Source organism: Orcinus orca, chromosome 5, assembly GCF_937001465.1.
Source record: "Orcinus orca chromosome 5, mOrcOrc1.1, whole genome shotgun sequence".
NCBI lineage: Eukaryota > Metazoa > Chordata > Mammalia > Artiodactyla > Delphinidae > Orcinus > Orcinus orca.
Window position 1 is genome coordinate 71,864,861 of NC_064563.1, and position 23,905 is coordinate 71,888,765.

A 23,905-nucleotide genomic window follows, 5' to 3' on the forward strand; every position below is an offset into this window, starting at 1 on the left:
ATGCCAAGGGTTCTTACCATGGTTTGCTAAGAAACGCCAAGTCTTGAGGCACCTGTCTTGGGCTCTGGAGTCTGCACTCACTCATACAAAATGGGAGCCTCTGCTTCTCCACACTGTGGGATTACATGTGCCTCACAGCTTAAGTAGTCTCCTTCAGCTTCAATCAACACTTTCTCCCTTCTCAGGCTGTGACATACAACTCCTTGAACTTTTAATCTTCCTCTTCATTCATCCTTCACCCTTCAACTCCAAATGGTCCTTCTTCCTACTCTCTCCCCTCACCCTAATTCAAATATTCTCTTGCTGGTTCTGGGTCTGGACATGTATCCATCTCTATTTGGGTCACTGTTAAATTATGATAATTTTATTAACTCCATACTAGGGAAGAGGTCAAATTAAAATAGAGATCAAGGCAGAAAAATTTGTGATGTGTACGACAGCAAAATCCTAAACTTAATGGAAGCCACTCCTTGAGTTAAGTACTGCCTATTTGAGTACATGGAGAAACTTGATTAGGAGCATAAAAGTATAAAGCAGCAGTGACATACCAAGAGTCCACTAATTTACTACGGTAACATCTCCATGCTCCAAATTCTTTTCCTACATTCATGCTTTTGTCTATTTGTCCTTTTTTAGACTACATTAATTGATCTCTAGGAATTCCCACTAAATGAAAGAACTGTTCTTAAATTTTATGTTTTGGAATTAAAAATATTTCTGAGTTTCAATTAATTATCCAGATCTAAAATCGGCTTGATTTTAGAATTTTTTCATATGGAGGTGGGGGGCCTAAAGCACCAAAACATGGAACATGATACAATTCAGGATTTTGAGTTTGAAGGTGCATTCCAATTCCAGTTGGATTCACAGTTGCTTCTGTCCCTGGAAAGAGAAAGGTGGAGATATAATCTTTCTAGTCAGCATAAAACAGAAGCACATGAACTGCCTAATAAAATCTGGCATTTCTTAGATCACTGGAGCAACAGAAAATTGTTTGTTCCCTTGAGAAAAAATTTACAACCATATCACTCTCTGCCACGATAGTTTAGTCATTACAGCAAGAAAATTTGCTCTCATGAACCGATTAGACCATCATTGACTAAGCCATAAAGAAGCACCTACAACTTAACAGCTGAAACCAGAAGAAATATCCCTTTTGGAAGATCAGGAGACAAGATTCCTGTAAACACTAATGGCATTTTAGCTAATGCTTCCATCATGAGATATGCAAATATCACTAGAAACATTAAAGTATTACCTCTGAACTTCATTATTTTATATGTATGCTCTGTAAACTGCAACTCACACAATTAATTAATTTCAACATCTCTATGATGAATAGTAAAAATATCAAGTTGTGAAGTTTTCCATTAAAGTATACACATGCAATAAACGAAAGGCATTCTCAAATTTTAAATTTTGAAATCAAAGCTCTTAACTTTAGATTATGCACACTACAAGCCATTATATATCAAAAAACAAACATTTTCTTCCTGAAACTGATCACCTTGAGAGATCATGCACTTATTCCAATAGTTCTCTGGGAAGTCTTCTGTTAGTATTGGCTTGAAAGACTGTTTTTGAGTCACACAGGAAATCAACAGTAATATTTTATAGCCATTTCTCTCTTTATATTTTTTCTTTTATTCACAGGGGTCTTTACCTTTCTGGGAATGATTTGGCTTCTTCTTCCCAAAACAATAATAACAACCATAAATTCACCTTTAAAAGAGAAACTACACCCTTAAACTAAATCTGGCCCTTTGACTGTTTTTGTATATTAAATTGAAACAGCACAAACATGTCCATTCATTTGCATATTGTCTCTGGTTGTTTTTCTACTATAATTGCAGAAGTGAGTCATCCCCACACGCTTGCAAAATCAAACATATTTTGGCCTTTAATATAAAAAATGTGATCTCTTTCTTAAAGGATTAAGATCCAATACCATTGAGAAGATTCCAAAGAACATGCCACCATTATCAAAATGATTCCACGAGTAGTTACATATCAGGCAATAGCTGCTTCACTGGAATCCATATGTAGATGACTCAAAATTATTACTTTGGAGTGCATTCTATTTATTTAGAATCATGAATTTCCATAATATAATAATTCAAATATTATTATAATATGTGAAGGGTGCGGCCATATTTAGAATATAAGTCTCACCTCCTGGTTCAACACTTTTCTTAAGGGGTTATTCATTTAATTGAATAATCTACTCCTAAGTTATTACACAATATTTTTACACCTCAGTTTGCTGTTGTGCCATAAAAATCTAGTGATGGTATCTACATCCATAAAAACAAGGCTAAATGAATGTAAAGTGCTTAAAACAAAGCCTGACACACATTAAAATTGATTGTCACTATTATTAGTAGTGATAATAGTATTAGTATTATTACTATATAGCAAGAACTGTACTATGCTAAGAGTATGATGCATTTTCTTTTATTTACAATAGTATTTCCCATCTTAATGGTTATCCTATCTTAATGGTTAAATAATGATTAAATAATGGTTAAATGAGGATTTAATCATTATCCTTACTAATGTTACAACACAGATGGGCTTCCCTGGTGGTGCAGTGGTTGAGAGTCCGCCTGCCGATGCAGGGGACATGGGTTCATGCCCCGGTCCAGGAAGATCCCACATGCCACGGAGCGGCTGGGCCCGTGAGCCATGGCTGCTAAGCCTGCGCGTCCAGAGCCTGTGCTCCACAACACTGAGAGGTCCGCGTACAACAAAAAAAAAAAAAAAAAAAAAAAGTACTGAATTTTGATATTAAAATTTTTTAGTTTATTTTTATCCCACTTCCTATTTAGCTGTTAGTTTTTCCAGGACATCTCCTGCTCTGTTGAAAATCTTATGCTGATCCAAGTTTCTGAAGGGCAGCTGTTAATCTCTACCAAGCACTCTTGAGGCAACTGTAGTATACAGTGCAGTGCCTTAACAGGAAAGTTTCATAACAGATGGTCTCTGGATGAGGACACTGCTTAACATGAAGAAATAAACTATCAATTGTCACTTCCCAGAAATCAGAAAATTGTCATTTTTCTATTTACAGCTGAGGCTAGCAATTACACATAACTCAAGACCATACTTTCCTCCTTTTCATACCTCTTAATGCAGACTGGAAAATAATAGGAAAGGCATGGTTTGGGGGGTGGGGTTTGGGAGCAGACAAGATCAGGATGCTGCCAATATGTCTGGGGAGAAAGGACATGAGTATTGACACTCGCCTGTCCAATTCCAGTATTTCAGGCCCTGCAGTGGCAGCAGACAATGTGTAAATTGTTGTTCAACATTACTGCAGGTAAGTGAGTCATGGAGAACTTTGTAAATGAGACTATGAACACGGGGTAGGATAGATGGATATTAAAATCCCAGAGATGCTCTTCTGTACCCTAAACCTTACCATTTACTTGGAGTGTCCAGCCCTGTGTATCTTTTCCCTTCTGCTTGTTGACTGAATGACATGTTTAGGTTCTATCCCCATACTCAACTCTGAGTCACTTCCCCAGGACACATTTTTTTTTTTTCTTTTGGGGTCTTTTTCTTCTGAAGTTTTCTCATTCAGACTCTCTCCCCAGTGCATGCCTTTGAGTCTTCAATAAACCATGTCTCATTCTATGTTTACAAATCTGCTTTTCACAGATTAGATTTTCAACCCACACAAAACTATAAGGTTTCCAGAGAGGAAGTCTAGAAGTGTGTAGACAGCTTACCATAAACAGGGTCCAAGTCTCCAACAGCAAAAACAGCCATGGTGCGTCTTCGGGAACCATTTTGGAGTTTCCTCAGCCAACACTGGAGGCAGAAGAGCACTGCTCCACAGAGAAGAGCCACCAGGAAAATCAGCAGCAAGAACCTTATGCCAGAAGAAGAAAGGGAGGAGTGAGGTGGAGCATTCTGGGAAGTTAAGAGCTCCTGCTACTTCCCGGAAAGGGGCAAAAACTCAACAAGACTGGATACAAGCAATCTGGGAGGCCAAATTCCTTAAGCAATCCCCCACCACCACTCATACATTTTCACTGACTCTGGAATGTTCACTGAGCTTACAGGGGGTCAGTCTTGCCAGGTAATCTTAACTGTTTTCTCTTTAGAAATTGGACAGTGGTTCAAAAGAGCAGCATCTTGATTCCTTAACTCATTCATCCATTATTCCTTCCATTCAGCCATCCATTCATTCATTCAACTAGTACCTTAAGTGACCAAATAGATTTTAGATGTTGGAGCTGGGAATTCACAGGTTGACAGGACAGGGTCTCTGTCTTTGAGAAGCTAACCATCTAATTGAGAGAACTGGTAATGTTTAGTTTTGAAAATACAGAAGCCAAGATTTAGGAAGTTATAACAATCCTTTTTTGTCATATTCTGAATGGCTTTTAGGGTCAGAACTAAAATCAGTGGAGGAGTCATTTTGGGAGATTTCAAGATAAAGAACAATGATTTCACCTTTAAAAATATCCAACTTGGGAATAAATTATTATTCTTAAAAATAGTAAGTTCCCGGGCTTCCCTGGTGGCGCAGTGGTTGAGAGCCCGCCTGCCGATGCAGGGGACACGGGTTTGTGCCCCAGTCCGGGAAGATGCCACATGCCGCGGAGCGGCTGGGCCCGTGAGCCACGGCCGCTGGGCCTGCGTGTCCGAAGCCTGTGCTCCGCAACGGGAGAGGCCACAACAGTGCGAGGCCCGCGTACCGCAAAAGAAAAAGAAAAAGTAAGTTCCCTGTCATAGGAAGTGTTTAAGTAAACACTGGCCAACAACCTGAAAGTGATGTTTCTGTTGATCCACATGGTCCCTAAAGTTTTCTTATGCTCTATGATTTCATATTCTATCTCAATTATTTAGGAAAAGGAGTGTCATATACCACTAAAGGTTTTATAACACAAATTGAGGGTGTCCTTACCAGATATACCAGCCATTTGTGTACTGATCTTTATAGTTTGTGCACCTGGTAATGAAGGAAGAGCAGTTAGTGCTGGACCTCTAGAGGGACAAGGATTATTCTTCTGGACCGTAGTATTTGTTCTGACCACACTTACTTCCTCAACAATCACCTATCCACTGCACCCCCCATAATTACACAAATGTTTACTGGATGTCCACTTCATTTAAGGCACTGAGAATACAGGTAAATGTGAAACTGTCAGATATGTAAGCAGATAATTTCACTGTAATAGGCTTGATTCTAGAGTTATGAATACTGTTGTGCATTGAGAAGGTAGTGACTATCTTTTCAGGGCTAACATGTCATAGATGTTAGGCATTAGGCAGATAACCATTGCAGTATTCTGTTTATTCAGAGACCTAGAGTTTTTCAAAATGCGAATTCTCCAGGGAAATTTCATAATCTCTATTATCCTTTAATATCTTGGTAAGGAAGATATTACTAAACCAGGCCTGTAGACTGGTTGGAGAAAAAAATTAGAATAAAAGTAAAATGGGTGTGTGTGGTCACACATACCATTTACCAAGAAGTTAGAAGTTGATCTTCCATTAGGATGGTTAAACCATTTTTGTATCTAGGCACAACTCAGTCATTCCTGGGTTTAGGTTAAAAAGATGACACAAAAACAAAGTTCACAGTGTAATTTTCAGGAGGTTTAACTCCCCAGGGATAGACACTCAAGTGCTATTCATTCCAGAGTCCCTCACTGTATCAGACACGGGCACTAAATGTATGTCTGCTGATGGACTTTTTTCACACCTTAGTGTATGGGCCGCTGTTAAAGTATTCTAGCATTAAATAGTGGAAAACCGTTCATCACAGCCTGATAAACTTCTGAGATAGAGCTGTACTTAATCATGTCTTCTTCGGCCATTGTTAAAATAATACTTAGTACTTTTCAGCTTGAAAGCATTTTTAAATGTCAGCTAATTTATTGCTCTCAGCATCTCTAAGGAAGCAGTGTGTCATGTTTATTATTATACTAGTCAGAAATGACTTTTTAACATATGTGAAGTATCAACTTGAAAATTTTACCACAAACATTTAAGACAAACGTCAGTCACCCAGACGACAAGACTTTTTTGTGTGTGTGCACCTAGAGGGTTTAGCCAAGTATATAGGTACAAATGGCAGGGGGGAAAATGGCAGCTGAAGTATAAATTTCAAAAACATCCTAAAACAAATGATCATCAATAAAGGATTATAAAGATAATTAATGGAACATCCTTATAAAGGAATATTATCCATTTATCAAAGAGAATTTATATTTATAATTAAACAGAATAATACAGAGAACTCAATTCTACTTTGTATATTTTCTTCTATGTAAATACAATGATTTCACTACATAGGTATTATACAGTTAGTATGTGTACATATATACCAAATTACTAACAATGCTTGCTTCTCCTGAAGATGGTATTGTGAGGCACTTTATATTTTCAGTATTTCTATATTCTTTGAATTTTTATAACGTGCATACATCACTTTTGTAGTCATAAAATTTTTACATAGTATATTATAAATACAAAAAATCTTTAAAATGTAGTATCCCACTTTAAAGATGTATGTAGAGAAATACTCCTGGTGTCCTGGCTCAATAAAACAGCTCAAGGTTCTTGGTTTTGAGTCTTGAAATCTAAGCTTATGACCAGAAAAAAGTATGGATTGCTTTATCTTCCTCCATACATAAATCTCTGCTTCTCTCCTTTACATTTAAAAATAGACCATATACTTATTAAAATGTCAATTCTATATACTAACTACCTTATGTCGTTTCTTTTTGACACTCAATAAGTGTCAATTATTGAGTGGCTCTTATTGAGCCACTCAATATTTTTTTCAAGTGCTAACAATTATCCAAACTTACTTACTTTACTTCCTTTTTCTGACCCTGTGCACACACTGGTGAAGCTACTGATACGCAATAAAATGGCCAGGAAGCAGTTAGCTGGAGAAATGCAAAGTGGTCCTACAATTTCACAACTGCAGGCTCCTTTAGGATCATTTATTTCACCTTTAGGATTTTGCACACTGTGCAACAGACACTCACAGTGGGAAGGGAAATGGGAGGCCACTACCTGACCGAAGAACTTCAACTAGAATAGAGGTCTTCTGCCTCCATGTGCCTCCTTCTTCACCATTGTTTCCATGTCTTTTACAAGTTCAATTTTTAAACAGAAATTTTTTGAGCTCTTAAAAAAAATTAAAAGTGTCTGAACAATATCAGTATTTTAAATATTTAAATTTTAGGTGCAAGATCTTCAGTGTAGAAAAAGTTATTTACTCAGAGATTTACTTATGCTTGATCAAATTGGGATGGGGATGCCAGAAAGATAAAAAAGAAATCCAGGAGAAGTGAGAGCTGACTATAACGTTTAAGGAAGACATTTCCAATAATCAGAGCTCTCTAGAAGTAGGTGTCGAAGGAGATAATTTCCGTCCCTTCCAGAACAACCAGTGCCCTACTTTGATGTATGGAGATAATTCCTGCTCTATAGGGATGGTTAAACTCGTTGATCTTAATTGTTTTTTCTCAGTGCTGAGAATCTGTGGACCTAAGATTAACTGCAAATTCATTACTTGGATAAATAGAAGAAGAGTGCAAAGTTGTTTCATTGGCTCCTCTACTAGAATTATCCATAATTTCCTGTGCTGGGCATTCTTCTAAACCAGTTGTATAACTGCATGTGAATTAACTCACTTTCAAACTTAAAATGCTATAAAGTGGGGTCACACTGTTATAATCCTTACTTTACAGTTGAGACAATTCAGTCATAAAGAGATTAAGTAACTTGTTCATGATAAGATGGCGGAAGTGGCAGAGGCAGGCTTTAAACCCAAATGGTCTGGCTGTGGAGTTCATGTCTCTTACCACTATGCAGCATTGTAACTGGGGAGAGTAAAATTCATCTCTAGCCTCATATTACTATGTGGACTACTGTCTGAATGGATTCAATATTCTGTGTTCCAAAATGCTTTAAGAAAATATTAAAAATACAAAAAAAATTAGAAATGAGAGCACAGAGTAGCAGACAAAGAGAATAAGCCAAAAGTGAGATCAGTTTGTAAACTGAATGTAGTAAATCTAAGCTTTCTAGCAATTAATAGGATGAAAGAAAGAACTGGTTATATAGTATCCTCTAAAATGAACAAAAACAGGCAGCATTATTCACCAAATGCACAACTATTCCAGCTATAGAAATGAGAGACAAATTCAAACTATGGGGCTTCATAAAGAGGCTGTCTTTAACAACAGGAACAATGTTTCCCACAGTACTCTTAGAATAAATGCAATAATAAATTTCATGGGTCCTTTCTGTAAAAATTACTCTTAACAGAAGCCGGAATGCAATTCAGCTACAATAATTTGGGGGAGGGACAGGTGCCAAATCATATCATCCAGAGACCAGTGGCCTGACCTAATTAATCTGGGGTGGGTAAATTGTACAGTACCCAAAAGGATGGTTGGATTGTGTACCCCTAGGTATTTCACCAGGTGTGTAATTTTATCTAAATATTGGACATGCAGTGTGGATTTGTAGTGAAAATCCCAGGCTCAGGAATCAGTCATAGGCCCAGATGCAAGCTCTGCCTTTTACTTGTTTACTCTTGAACAAAATACTTAGCTTCCCCAAGCCAGGTAATATGGTAGACTATCATCAGCAATGTATTAATGCAATTAATTTACAGAATCCCATATGTGTATGATTTTATTTATGTTTTGTAAGATACCCTATTTATGTACATACATGTACGTCAGTGTACGTGGTTATTTCTGGGGAAGGGAAAAGATTAAAGGTGTAATTTTTCAGAGGGACTCTGACGTGTTTGATTTCATACACTAAATTACTTATAATATCTAAATTATACACAAAAAGTCTAGCAATGCATTGTTTATACTAAAAATGCAGTTATAAAAATAAATTGATTGGCAGCCGCATAGCACAGGGAGATCAGCTCCGTGCTTTGTGACCACCTAGAGGGGTGGGATAGGGAGGGTGGGATGGAGATGCAAGAGGGAGGAGGTATGGGGATATATGTATATGAATAGCTGATTCACTTTGTTATACAGCAGAAACTAACACACTATTGTAAAGCAATTATACTCCAATAAAGATGTTAAAATAAATAAATAAATTGATCGGGTTAGAGCAGAAAAAAATTAGTCTTGTGCTGGAAAGAAAATGTAAATAGAACTAATAATAGATCCCACAAACACCTTCCTGTGTTGGCAAAATATTTGAAATATTGTGTCTACCTTCAATACATTTACTTACCTTATACGAACTCTCCACAAAATCAGCCACTTTCTTGCCTTTTCTGTCTTAATTTTCTGTTAATTTGCATTATATTTGAGGTGGTTTCTTGTTTTTATTCAAAAGCCATGATATTAAATAATGACTAATATAACAGACATTTACATGCAAAATGATGTAGCCAAAAAGTTTGTACCTAAGTGCTAATTTAAGTCCTGCAATTAATTTGTTACTCTCTTTGGGCCTCAATTTCTTCACCCAAAAAAAAGGCCAGTAGCCTCAGTGACTCTAAAGTGAGCTTATAAAGTCCCTCAATACCATATTCTCCTGTCATGTTGATTGGGGAATTAGATTCAACATTTCTGATCCTTTCCAATTATGAATTTCTTTATTCTATTATTCTGGGTCAAAGGCAGAAGACGAAAGGGCAAGATGAGACAGCCATGAGGTCCAAAGTTAGGTAAGCCCATCAATAGTCAAAAGTCCATTATGTCACCAACACCAGAAGACAGAGAAAAAAGCAAGTCCAAAATCAAGGCAAAGAAACAGCAATGGAGAGCCATGCAGTAGCTGAAAGAGTGGCACACATTTAATAAGCAGATGATCAATAATGGGAGGATCCATCAGAAATAGGTGAAGGATTCCAGGGCCAAGGAAAGCAGCCCACCCAGCATGGCCTCATAATCTGGAGACAATGCCCGGAGACCCCGGCCTTGAGGGTAACAGTCAATGATAAAAACAGCTAGCTGGCAGTGAGGGCTGCTCCCAGGAGAAGATAGGGCTTGACAGAAGTGCTTTCTGACACTTGCACAAAGTCTCAGTACATTACAGTTATCGTTAATCATCAGCAGCTCTATTAATAGCACCTTCTCCCCATCTCCCGAATAGAATTCTGAGAAGAATTAAGCCTACAGTACGAAAAGTGAGAAAATAGTGTCCATTATTCACATAATATATCAAAAGCACTTTGAAAGGTACACATAATACAGGTTAGATCTTTGGTAGTTTGCTTATATTTGAAACCAAATTACCCAGAAAACTGTCTCCCATCGTCCCTGTGAGTTACACAGGTGGATGGAGTCGTAGAGGAAGTCATGATTCTTCCATGAACTTAAAGGACACTTAAAACTTCAAGTGTGGAGAATGCAGTGAGCAAAAATACCTAGAAATCAACTAGGCCCCTTATTTATTTAACAAAGTTGATCACAATGAAAGTGCATCTTTTCTGCTTTTAGAAAAATTGAGCCATTTGCATTTAAAAGCAATTTACTTTGTATTTTTCTTGCATGATTATAATGATCGTTTGAAACTCAGTTGGGGCTTCTCAAATGACTTGAGACATTTTTATTCTTTGAATTTTGAAAATGCTGAATAGAACCATAGAGCCTCTTGCTATTTACTTACATTTCATTTTCTTCACATGGTGAGTCCGATAGCACCAACTGAAACACATGTTTAGAACAATGAAATCCAAACATTTCATGTCTAATCCTTTAATACAGTGCCTAGAGACAATGTGTGTTGATATCATTTTGCTTGTTTTTCTGTTTTAATTAAAAGCTCCACAGCAGAGTCTATTGGTGCAAAGAATTGTAATTGAAAAAAATCTCTGGGTAGATTCTCCAGCTCAGCAGTGACAGGAGATATATACTGGGAGCCAGATTCCTATCCTACACACCGCCATAGGTGGGTGTGAAAACACTTTGTTTTTTCTATAGGCAGATTCTGCTTTATCTAAAGAGCTTTTGTGCACCTTGCATTTTTCTTTGTTTTCACATTTTAGCTAGAGGAAGGAGTTTCATTTCTTGTCAATATTATTTTCACGCAAAGGAATCAAGTTCCCTTCATGAAAACTGAAGTCCATTCCCTTAGCGTTAGTGGATGTTAAATACATGAATGAAGGAGGGAGTGATTTTAACCTGCTCTAAGGCTAAGGTCAGCCTACGATCCATTGACATTCCTGTTGAGATTTACATTTTTCTTTTTATCAAAGAAGAGGGGAAAACTAATAACCTTGATTGCTTTGTTTTAAAAGACCCAAACCGTAAGTATTCTAACACAATTTTCTTATCCTCTGTGTCGAGCCTTATAGGTTACAATAACTCATGTCACAGAGGAAAGAAAGTACTCCTATCTAGAGGACTTGCTTATAGGTTTGTCTTTCTCTTGAACTGAGACTATTTTCATGTACAATGAGAAAAATTGTTGAATATTATTTATATGTAGCCCTAAACATTGTGTTGATGAGGTCTGTGAAGTATTTATTTTCCTGGACCCTACATACAAATATCAATACAAGTAAGAAGTTACAAAATTTAAAATCATAGACTTGGAAATTTTGCGTGAGATACATTTTCTTTCCCTTAATCCCAAACTCATCTTCTTCAGCACCTCATATTTATTCCACCAAGTTTGTCTGGGCAAAGAGATTTGTGGAGTTGCAGATGGAGTCATGAATTGGCCATCAGAGAGCGTGGTAATGAACAATTTATAAGCACAGAAAATGAGTTGGACTCTCTTTTGCTAGAATGCTGCAAATAGACTTGCATACTAACTGAGAGGAAAATGAACGTTCAAATTTTGTCCATAAAGAAAGTTTATTTATGAGCAGATGAAATCATTTAGGATCCAGCTTAACAGATAAACAAATAAAGCCAGCATTTCACTTTCAAGTCACTTCCTTGAAACCCTAGCAAGAAGTACACAGTGTTACATTATTACCACCTCACTTCCAATGTCAGACTTTGCAGTTATCAAGAAATGGGGAGTGAAGTCTTAATATATTTCATACCTAAATATTTCAGATATGCTGCATTCAAGAAACACAGATACAGAAATGCAGGGATAAGTCAGAATGAGATACTAGAGCAGAGGAATCAAAATAGACTCTAAGATGGTTCTGTCTGCACTGTTCAGCACTGAAAAACTGTTGAGCCTCAAGTATGGCTTTGGGCAACAGTAAACATACCTTAAATTAATCCTGCCACAGCATTTTATGTCAATAACACTTCTGATTTTTAAAAATTTTACAGCATAACAAAGTTAAAAAAATATTAATCACATCATATTTCAATAGCAATAGAACTAAATAAAGAAGACATAGGACTAAGGTCATAAACCATTTTGTTATCTGTATGTTTAACCAATATATATAATGCCCTAAGATTCTGGTAACACATTCTTAAAGGAAATCTTCTAACTGTCGGAGTCATTGTTACCCAAACCACAAATCTATAACAAATCAGATCCTTAGAGTAGTAGCTTTGAAAATCTTTTCCCAGAAAGAGAGATGGTTACCTGGAATAGTGGCAAACACAAGATTCCTGTTTTTGAGACCATCGAAGTGACACTTAGAAGTCTGGATCTCGACATAACTTAAAGGACAAGAGGCTCAAAGATAGTGGTTTGCCGTCTGTGTTTATCTCCGTCTTTCTCAGAACGTGTTAGCTTCTCTATAAGTTCTGCTTCATGCCAGGGCACTCATTAATGCTGGCTCCTTGTGACTGGTAAAGTGCCTGCCAGGAGCTGGAATTTTAGGTGCAAGCTCACAGGTACTGAAAGTTCAAGGATTTCAGTTTAAGCTCAGAACACTGATAATGTTTCTCAAACCCTTAAAAGCCAGGGTAATACATGCTGACCTGCAAAACTAGCTGGCTGCTGAAATAACTTACAACATTCAAGTGCATGTTTTTATTCCAGGGTACTTCTGGGTTGTTTGTTTGTTTGTTTTGTAGATTTTTTTTTGGAAAATTTATGTTTCCTTCCCTTTGTTGGTCCTCTTTGCTCTTCTTTTCCAAAACATCATTTTCAGTCCCAGGTGTAACCCAACCTTGGACATAAAGCTTTCCCCTGTCTCATAATAATTGCAGCTTACTTTTAAACAGAGTATATTTCAATATATATATAAATGAAAGAACTCCAACACAACTGCCAACAAAAAAGTTACCAAAAATGTCAAAGGAAGTTCTGAAAAAGAACAACTAAAGAGGCACTAAACTACTATATATTAAGACATTATAAAAGCATAAAAATTGGTACTGACACATGTAAACAAAAAGATAGATGGAACAGAATAGAGTTCAGAAATAAATTAAAATACACATAGAGATTTATTTCAACTACCATTTTATTTTATTTTTTTAACATCTTTATTGGAGTATAATTGTTTTACAATGGTGTGTTAGTTTCTGCTGTAAAACAAAATGAATCAGCTATATGTATACATATATCCCCATATCCCCTCCCTCTTGTGTCTCCATCCCACCCTCACTATTCCACCCCTCTAGGTGGTCACAAAGCACTAAGCTGATCTCCCTGTGCTATGTGCTGCTTCCCACTAGCTAGCTATTTTACATTTGGTAGGGTATATATGTAAATTCCACTCTCTCACTTCATCCCAGCTTACCCTTCCCCCTCCCCATGTCCTCAAGTCCATTCTCTACATCTGCATCTTTATTCCTGTCCTAACTCTAGGTTCTTCAGACCATTTTTGTTTTTTTAGATTCCATGTATATGTGTTAGCATATGGTATTTGTTTTTCTCTTTCTGACTTGCTTCACTCTGAATGACAGTCTCTAGGTCCATCCACCTCAATACAGGTAAATCAATTTCATTTCTTTTTATGGCTGAGTAATATTCCATTTTATATATGTGCCATGTCTTCTTTATCCATTCATCTGTTGATGGACACTTACGTTGCTTCCATGTCCTGGCTATTTTATATAGAGCTGCAATGAACATTGTGGTACATGTATCTTTTTGAATTATGGTTTTCTCAGGTACATATACCCAGTAGTGGGATTGCTGGGTCATATGGTAGTTCTATTTTTAGTTTTTAAGGAACCTCCATACTGTTCTCCATAGTGGCTCTATCAATTTACATTCCCACCAACAGTGCAAGAGGGTTCCCTTTCTCCACACCTTCTCCAACATTTATTGTTTGTAGATTTTTTGATGATGGCCATTCCGATGGTGTGAGGTGATACCTCATTGTAGTTTTGATTTACATTTCTCTAATGATTAACGATGTTGAGCATCCTTTCATTTGTTTGCTGGAAATCTGTATAGCTTCTTTGGAGAAATGTCTATTTAGGTCTTCTGCCCATTTTTGGATTGGGTTGTTTGCTTTCTGATTTTGAGCTGCAATAGCTGATTGTATATTTTGGAGATTAATCCTTTGTCAGTTGCTTCATTTGCAAATATTTTCTCCTATACTGAGAGTTGCCTTTTTGTCTTATTTATGGTTTCCTTTGCTGTGCAAAAGCTTTTAAGTTTCATTAGGTCCCATTTGTTTATTTTTGTTTTTATTTCTATTTCTCTGTGAGGTGGGTCAAAAGGGTCTTGTTGTGATTTATGTCACAGAGTGTTCTGCCTATGTTTTCCTGTAAGAGTTTTATAGTGTCTGGTCTTACATTTAGGTTTTTAATCAATTTTGTGTTTATTTTTGTGTATGGTGTTAGGAAGTGTTCTAATTTCATTCTTTTACATGTAGCTGTCCAGTTTTCCCAGCACCACTTATTGAAGAGGCTGTCTTTTCTCCATCGTATGTTCTTGCCTCCCTTATCAAAGATAAGGTGACCATATTGACATGGGTTTATCTCTGGGCTTTCCATTCTGTTCCATTGATCTATCTTTCTGTTTTTGTGCCATTACCATACTGTCTTGAATACTATAGCTTTGTAGTATAGTCTAAAGCCAGGGCGCCTGATTCCTCCAGCTCCGTTTTTCTTTCTCAAGATTGCTTTGGCTATTTGAGGTCTTAGGTTTTTCTACAAATTGTGAAATTTTTTGTTCTAGTTCTGTGAAAAATGCCATTGGTAGTTTGATAGCGATTGCATTGAATCTGTAGATTGCTTTGTGTAGTAGAGACATTTTCACAATGTTGATTCTTCCAATCTGAGAACATGGTATATCTCTCCATCTGTTTGTATCATCTATAATTTCTTTCATCAGTGTCATAGTTTTCTGTATACAGGTCTTTTGCCTCCTTAGGTAGGTTTATTCCTAGATATTTTATTCTTTTTGTTGCAATGGTAAATGGGAGTGTTTCCTTAACTTCTCTTTCAGATTTGTCATCATTAGTGTATAGGAATGCAAGTGATTTCTGTGCATTAATTTTGTATCCTGCTACTATACCAAATTCATTGACTAGCTCTACTAGTTTTCTCATACATTCTTTAGGATTCTCTACGTATAATATCATGTCATCTGCAGACAGTCACAGTTTTACTTCTTCTTTTCCAATTTGGATTCCTTTTATTTCTTTTTCTTCTCTGATTCCTGTGGCTAAAAATTCCAAAACTATGTTGAATAATAGTGGTGAGAGTGGACAACCTTTTCTTGTTCCTGATCTTAGTGGAAATGGTTTCAGTTTTTCACCATTGAGAATGATGCTGGCTGTGGGTTTTTCATATATGGCCTTTACTATGTTGAGGTAGATTCCCTCTATAACTACTTTCTGGAGGGTTTTTTATCATAAATGTGTGCTGAATTTTCTCGAAAGCTTTTTCTGCATCTATTGAGATTATCATATGTTTTTTATCCTTCGATTTGTTAATATGGTTTATCACATTGATTGATTTGCATATATTGAAGAATCCTTGCATTCCTGGGATAAACCCCACTTGATCACGTTGTATGATCCTTTCAATGTGCTGTTGTATTCTGTTTGCTAATATTTTATTGAGGATTTTTGCATCTATGTTCATCAGTGATATTGACCTGTAGTTTTCTTTTTTTGTGACATCTTTGTCCGGTTTTGGTATCAGGGTTATGGTGGCCTCGTAGAATGAGTTTGGGAGTGTTCCTTCCTCTGTAATTTTTTGGAAGAGTTTGAGAAAGATAGGTGTTAGCTCTTCTCTAAATGCTTGCTAGAATTCACCTGTGAAGCTATCTGGTCCTGGGTTTTGTTGGTTGGAAGATTTTTAATCACAGTTTCAATTTCAGTGCTTGTGATTGGTCTGTTTATATTTTCTATTTCCTCCTGGTTCAGTCTCGGAAGTTGTGCTTTTCTAAGAATTTGTCCATTTTATTGGCATATAGTTGCTTATAGTAATCTCTCATGACCCTTTATATTTCTGCAGTGTCGGTTGTTACTTCCCGTTTTTCATTTCTAATTCTATTGATTTGAGTGCTCTCCCTTTTTTCCTTGATGAGTCTGGCTAATGGTTTATCGATTTTGTTATCTTCTCAAAGAAACAGCTTTTAGTTTTACTGATGTTTACTATTGTTTCCTTAAGTTATTTTTCATTTATTTCTGATATGATCTCTATGATTTGTTTCTTCCTGCTAACTTTGGGTTTTTTCTGTTCTTCTTTCTCTAATTGCTTTCGGTGTAAAGTTAGGTTGTTTATTTGAGATTTTTCTTGTTTCTTGAGGTAGGATTTCATTGCTATAAACTTCTCTCTTGGAACTGCTTTTGCTGCATCCCATATGTTTTGGGTCTTTGTGTTTTCATTGTCATTTGTTTCTAGGTATTTTTTGATTTCCTTTTTGATTTCTTCAGTGATCTCTTGGTTATTTAGTAGCATATTGTTTAACCTCCATGTGTTTGTATTTTTTACATATTTTTTTCCTGTAATTGATATCTAGTCTCATAGAGGTGTGATTGGAAAAAATACTTGCTACTATTTCAATTTTCTTAAATTGCCAGGGCTTGATTTGTGACACATGATATGATCTATCCTGGACAATACTCCATGAGCACTTGAGAAGAAGTGTATTCTGTTGTTTTTGGATGGAATGTCCTATAAATATCAATTAAGTCCATCTTGTTTAATGTGTCATTTAAAGCAGTGTTTCCTTATTTATTTTCATTTTGGATGATCTGTCCATTGGTGAAAGTGGGATGTTAAAGTCCCCTACTATGACTGTGTTACTGTCAATTTCCCCTTTTTTGGCTGTTAGCATTTGCCTTTTGTATTGAGGTGCTCCTATGTTGTGTGCATAAATAGTAACAATTTTAATATCTTCTTCTTGGATTGATCCCTTGATCATTATGTAATGTCCTTCTTTGTCTCCTGTAATACTCTTTGTTTAAAAGTCTATTTTGTCTGATATGAGAATTGCTACTTCAGCTTTCTTTTGATTTCCATTTGCATGGAATATCTGTTTTCCATCTCCTCACTTTCAGTCTGTATGTGTCCCTAGGTCTGAAGTGGTTCTCTTGTAGACAGCATATATACAGGTCTTGTTTTTTTTTTTTTTTTTTTCATTAGCCAGTCTATGTCTTTTTGTTGGAGCATTTAATCCATTTACATTTAAGGTAGTTATCAATATGTATGTTCTTTTTTCCATTTTCTTAATTGTTTTGAGTTTGTTATTGTGGATCTTTTCCTTCTCTTGTGTTTCTGTCTAGAGAAGTTCCTTTAACATTTGTTTTAAAGCTGGTTTCATGGTGCTGAATTCTCTTCGCTTTTACTTGTCTGCAAAGATTTTAATTTCTCCATTGAATCTGCATGAGATCCTTGGTGGGTAGAGTAATCTTGCTTCTAGGTTTTTCCCTTTCATCACTTTAAATATGTCCTGCCACATCCTTCTGGCCTGCAGAGTTTCTGCTGAAAGATCAGCTGTTAACCTTATGGGGATTCCCTTGTATGTTATTTGTTGCTTTTCCCTTGATGCTTTTAATATTTTTTCTTTGTACTTAATTTCTGTTAGTTTGATTAATACATGTCCTGGCATGTTTCTCCTTGGATTTATCGTGTATGGGACTCTCTGAGCTTCCTGGACTTGATTGACTATTTCCTTTCCCATATTAGGGAAGTTTACGACTATAATTTCTCCAAATATTTTCTCAGTGCCTTTCTTTTTCTCTTCTTCTTCTGGGATCCCTATAATTTGAATGCTGGTACATTTAATGTTGTCCCAGAGGTTCTTAGACTGTGCTCAGTTCTTTTCATTCTTTTTTCTTTATTCTGTTCTGCAGTAGTTGTTTCCACTATTTTATCTTCCAGGTCACTTATCCGTTCTTCTTCCTCAGTTATTCTGCTATGGATTCCTTCTAGAGAATTTTTCATTTCTCTTATTGTGTTGTTCATCATTGTTTGTTTGCTGTTTAGTTCTTCTCGGTCCTTGTTAAACATTTCTTGTATTTTCTCCATTATATTTCCAAGATTTTGGACCATCTTTACTATCATTACTCTGAATTCTTTTTCAAGTAGACTGCCTATTTCCTCTTCATTTGTCTGGTCTGGTGGGTTTTTTACTTTGCTCCTTCATCTGTTGTGTGTTTCTCTGTCTTCTCATTTTGTTTAACTTACTCTGTTTGGGGTGTCCTTTTTGCAGGCTGCAGGTTCATTGTTCCCATTGTTTTTGTTGTCTGCCCTCAGTGGTTAAGGTTGGTTCTGTGGGTTGTGTAGGCTTCCTGTTGGAGGGGACTAGTGCCCATGTTATGGTGGATGAGGCTGGATCTTGTCTTTCTTGTGAGCAGGACCACTTCCTGTGGTGTGTTTTGGGGTGTCTGTGAACTTATTATGATTTTAGGCAACCTCTCTGCTAATGGGTGGGGTTGTGTTCCTGTCTTGCTAGTTGTTTGGCTTGGGGTGTGCAGCACTGGAGCTTGCTGTTGATTGAGTGGAGCTGGGTCTTAGCATTGAGATGGAGATTCCTGAGAGAGCTCTTGCTGATTGATATTATGTGGGGCCAGGACGTCTCTGGTAGTCCAGTGTCCTGAACTTGGCTCTCCCATCCCTGAGGCTCAGGCCTGACACCTGGCTGGAACACTAAGACCCTGTCAGTGACATGGCTCAGGAGAAAAAGGATAAAAAGTAAAAAGAAAGAATGAAAAAAAAAATAAAATAAAATGCAGTTATTAAAATAAAAAAAATTAATTATTAAAGTTAAAAAAAAAGAAAAAAGAGAGCAACCAACCAATAAACAAATCCACCAATGGTAACAAGCACTAAAAACTCTACTAAAAAAAAAATGGACAGACAGAATCCTAGGACAAATGGTAAAAGCAAAGCTATACAGACAAAATCACACAAAGAAGCATACATATACACACTCACAAAAAGAGAAAAAGGAAAAAATATATATACAAAAAATAAAGCAAGAAAGCAAACCCCAAGTATACAGTTGCTCCCAAAGTCCACCACCTCAGTTTTGGGATGATTTATTGTCTATTCAGGTATTCCACAGATGCAAGGTACATGAGAGTCATTGTGGAGATTTAATCAACTGCTCCTGAGGCTGCTGGGAGAAATTTCCCTTTCTCTTCTTTGTGGGCACAACTCCTGGGGTTCAGCTTTGGATTTGGCCCCATCTCTGCATGTAGGTCACCCTCTGGCGTCTGTTCTTCACCCAGACAGGAGGGGGTTAAAGGAGTGGCTGATTAGGGGCTGTGGCTCACTCAGGCACGGGGGAGGGAGGGGTACGTTAGTCATAATTGGAACGTGTGGTGAGCCTACGGCAGCAGAGGCTAGTGTGATGTTGCACCAGCCCGAGGCACGCCATGTGTTCTCCTGGGGAAGTTTTCCCTGGTTCACAGGACCCTGGCAGTGGTGGGCTGCACAGGCTCCCAGGAGGGGAGGTGTGGATAGTGACCTGTGCTTGCACACAGGCTTCTTGGTGGCTGCAGCAGCAGCCTTAGAGTTTCATGCCCATATCTGGTGTCCACGCTGATAGCTGCGGCTCGCGCCCGTCTCTGGAGCTCATTTAGGCAGTGCTCTGAATCCCCTCTCCTCGTGCACTGTGAGACTATGTTCTCTTGACTCTTAGGCAGGTCCATACCTTTTCCCGGACTCCCTCCAGGCTAGCTGTGGTGCACTAGCCCCCTTCAGGCTGTGTTCACGCCGCCAACCCCAGTCCTCTCCCTGAGCGCCGACTGAAGCCCGAGCCTCAGCTCCCAGCTCCCGCCCGCCCCGGCGGGTGAGCAGACAAGCCTCTCGGGCTGGTGAGTGCCGGTCGGCACCGATCCTCCGTGCGGGAATCTCTCCACTTTGCTCTCCGCACCTCTGTTGCTGGGCTCTCCTCCATGGCTCCAAAGCTTACCCCCCCCCCCCCCCCCGCTGCACACCCCCTGTCTCCACCAGTGAAGGGTATTCTTAATGTGTGAAAACTTTTCCTTCTTCACAGATTTCTCACTGAGGTGCAGGTCCCGTCCCTATTCTTTTGCCTCTGTTTTTTCTTTTGCCCTACCCAGGTACATGGGTAGTTTCTTGCCTTTTGGGAAGTCTGAAGTCTTCTGCCAGCGTTCAGTAGGTGTTCTGTAGGAGTTGTTCCACATGTAGATGTATTTTTGATATATTTGTGGGAAGGAAGGTGATCTCCACGTCTTACTCCTCAGCCATCTTGAAGGTCCCCCCTCAGCTGCCATTTTAAACCAGTAAGGAATAGATACTTTTCAGGGAATGATGAAGAGCTGAGTGCTTAGGTGGAAAGAATGCAACAAATGACTTTTAAGATGCTTAAACATGTTCATAATTAGATAAATACAACTTACGATTATAATCAGATCTGCAGTTTCAAAAAATCAATAGTACATTAAGGAGAGATAGATATGGGAAGTCATATCCTCTCTTATATGGTTGGGAAAACTGCTGAGCCTCTTTGGAAAATACTTAGGCAATATCTATTAACCTAAATACTGCATATACCCTTTGGCCAAGAATTTCCCTTTCAGGAAAGTATCTTACAGATACTACTTACACATGGCACAAATCATTACATGCAGTGATGTTCACCGAAGCGTTGTTGGTAATAACAAAATATTGGAAACAGCAAATGTCCATCAAAATGTGACTGATTAAATACAAAATGATTACATCTACTCAACAGAATACTATGCAGTTTAAAAAGTTGTTTGAAAAGGTGGAGGCAGATCACAGATGTTGATGTATTATAGAAAAGCTTCTAAGATTTATCATTAAGTAAAAGGAACCAGTTTAGAGCACTGTGTACATCTCCTATCTTCTATGAAACAAATAGGGAAGTATAGCTTACAGTGTTTTCTCTCTATATAAAATCTGCATATATATGCTTGTACATGGATAGAATGTCTTTGCCTAAAACTATTAACAGTAATATATCTGTATGAAGGAAATGAGAATCTGAGGAAACAAGAGTATGAGGGATTTACTTTTCACTGTTAGTGTCTAGTATGTTTGATTTTAGTTTTATTTCTTTCATCTAAACATTTTGTACACACAATGCATTTCTAAGGGCCAATTTTGAAGCCAATCATCTAGAATTCAGAACAAGATATTGTAGTTCAAGCCCCAGCCAGCATAATTCATGAAATCCAATTCAAATGATAATACGTGGATTCATTTATGATCACATACATACACTGGAAACAAACGAGCCATGTTAGTTATCTAACCTACTGTTCTGAATTGGCCATTAAGGTATATGGATTAGTTGAGCTGCATCTGGACGGGCTGAGCAGGCTGTGTGCCGGACCTCAGTCTGTTTAGTATGCTGCCACAGACACAGCCATGAATTTCAAAGCGGAGGAAGGACTTGGTGCCACTGCCAATGAGGGATAAGTAAACCAAGACTACAGTATTATTTGTCTCTAAGACACCCTCCATTTTGAGTGTCTCTGAAGCCTGTAATTAAACAGAATGAAAAATAGGCTTTTCACTGGTGAACTTATTTACTAGGCGGTCAGAAGCCTGACTTCCGTCAGTGGAGTCAGTGATCTTAAGAATTCCTGGGAAAGGAAGGGAAATCCAGATAACTAGAAAAGAGGTGAAATAGAAACACGGGCAGGATATTTGGTTTAGCCTTAGAAACTGGAACTATGACTAACCAGATACATAGATTAAATAATTCTCATGAAACACACACACACACACACACACACACACACACACACACACACACACACACACACGATCCTACAGCAGGTGGCTGACTGCGAGTATGGCAGCTAATTGGAGGTGGAGTCTATCTTCACAATAATACCACAAGTGCCATTACTATATTTGATGCCAAAATAAGGTTCATACTCATCACTACCTTTCTCTTCACAGATTGCTATTTATCTATTTAATTCTGGACTTTCTCACAGCACTCTCAAAGGCCAGCATGGTAGATTTTCCTAAGACAGTAGTTTTCCTAGAGCATTCCCTTCCCAGCTTCATGACAGTTTGATGGTCTTGGAAAAGGAAGTCTGCCCATGAATGTCTTTTTACATGCATATTTAAGCTTTTTATTTTGAATTAATTGTAGACTCACATGCAGTTTTAAGAAATAATACAAGACTACTAGAGAACGGACTTGAGGATATGGGGAGGGGGAAGGGTGAGCTGTGACAAAGTGAGAGCGAGGCATGGACATATATACACTACCAAACGTAAGGTAGATAGCTAGTGGGAAGCAGCCGCATAGCACAGGGAGATCATCTCGGTGCTTGTGACCTCCTGGAGGGATGGGATAGGGAGAGTGGGAGGGAGGGAGACACAAGAGGGAAGAGATATGGGAACATATGTATATGTATAACTGATTCACTTTGTTGTAGAGCAGAAACTAACACACCATTGTAAAGCAAGTGTACCCCAATAAAGATGTTTTAAAAAAAAAGAAAGAATACAGAGGTCTCATGTACCATTTACCCAGTTTTCCCAATGGTAACATCTTGCTTAACTACTGTACAATATCACAAGCAGGAAATTGATACAATCTACCAACTGCATGATCTCTGTACTTTATGTTTTAACATTTAAAAGTTGTGATTAATCTAATGATTTTGTTCAACTATGTGCTTATGTGCACGGACTTGTGGTAGTGAGTGAACATCCCTAGGAATTCAAGCTGAAGATGGATGACTGCTATCCATAACAATACGATCTCTTATGTCACTAAGATTCTATGGACTCCTTATGTTTGGATGTAAGGGTGGAAAGAAGCAAAACTCTTGGAAAGAATCAAGAAGAAAAAGAAGAAGAAGAAAGAGGATGTGTACTGTGACGGTATATGAGATTACACTCGCAAGATTTATTGAATATTTGGATGTTGGACCTATAATTCTTTGTAACAAGAGAATGGGCAGATATATGTTCAATAATACAGTGCTGGTCATTTACCCAGCCTTTTGCCTATGCTAAAAGGAAGTAAATCCTACAGGGAAGGAGGGACATGAGAGCAAGAGCATACGAAACTATTCTCTGGATTCGGAGCCTGGCAGAAGTTCAAATTCCCTGAAGCTCTAAAGTCATATTGCTGTTTGTCCTTAAAGGTCATGGAATGCACCTGTTCAAAAAAAAAAAAATCTAAGGACCAAAATTCAAGGGATTAATAAGAATAAATAGAAGGTATGAATAGAAGTGGGCAATGCATAAAGGAAGGTCCAAAGAATAAGCAAGAAAGCATCAGCCACTCTCTTTATGGAAGTTAAAGGAGCAGGATCAGAAGGCCTGGGCTGAGTTGTCACTTTGCCACTAACCAGAAGAGTGACAATGAAATGTTTATCTTCTCTAAAAACTGTGTTTTCTGCAAAACTGTGAGAGTAATATTGACTTATCTCCTTCACGTAATTTTTTTTTTTTAAAGAATATGTTGGGGGTAGGAGTTTATTAATTAATTAATTTATTTTTGCTGTGTTGGGTCTTCGTTTCTGTGTGAGGGCTTTCTCTAGTTGCAGCAAGGGGGGGCCACTCTTCATCGCGGTGCGCGGGCCTCTCAGTATCGTGGCCTCTCTTGTTGCGGAGCACAGGCTCCAGACGCGGAGGCTCAGTAGTTGTGG

The 23,905-nt window shown here is 37.8% G+C and overlaps 1 protein-coding gene across 1 annotated transcript; it reads right to left on the reverse strand.

The window, feature by feature from the left end:
• Positions 1-742: 742 nt before the first annotated feature.
• TMEM207 (transmembrane protein 207) lies at positions 743-12,588 on the reverse strand. The gene is made up of 5 exons (XM_004278827.1): positions 12,514-12,588; positions 10,621-10,658; positions 4,916-4,960; positions 3,732-3,874; positions 743-882 (listed from the first exon to the last, which is right to left on the reverse strand). The coding sequence occupies exons 1-5, from the start codon at positions 12,586-12,588 to the stop codon at positions 743-745; spliced, it is 441 nt and encodes a 146-aa protein (XP_004278875.1).
• Positions 12,589-23,905: the final 11,317 nt, after the last annotated feature.

What these genes read in the sequence shown, in the direction of transcription:
- TMEM207 (XM_004278827.1), bottom strand. Translation starts at nt 12,588, where the DNA reads ATGTCGAGATCCAGACTTCTAAGTGTCACTTCGATGGTCTCAAAAACA. An exon ending in TGTGTTTGCCACTATTCCAG is followed by an intron (nt 10,659 to 12,513) that starts GTAACCATCTCT and finishes CATGTGTTTCAG; the next exon opens with TTGGTGCTATCGGACTCACC. An exon ending in ACAAATGGCTGGTATATCTG is followed by an intron (nt 3,875 to 4,915) that starts GTAAGGACACCC and finishes TTCTGGCATAAG; the next exon opens with GTTCTTGCTGCTGATTTTCC.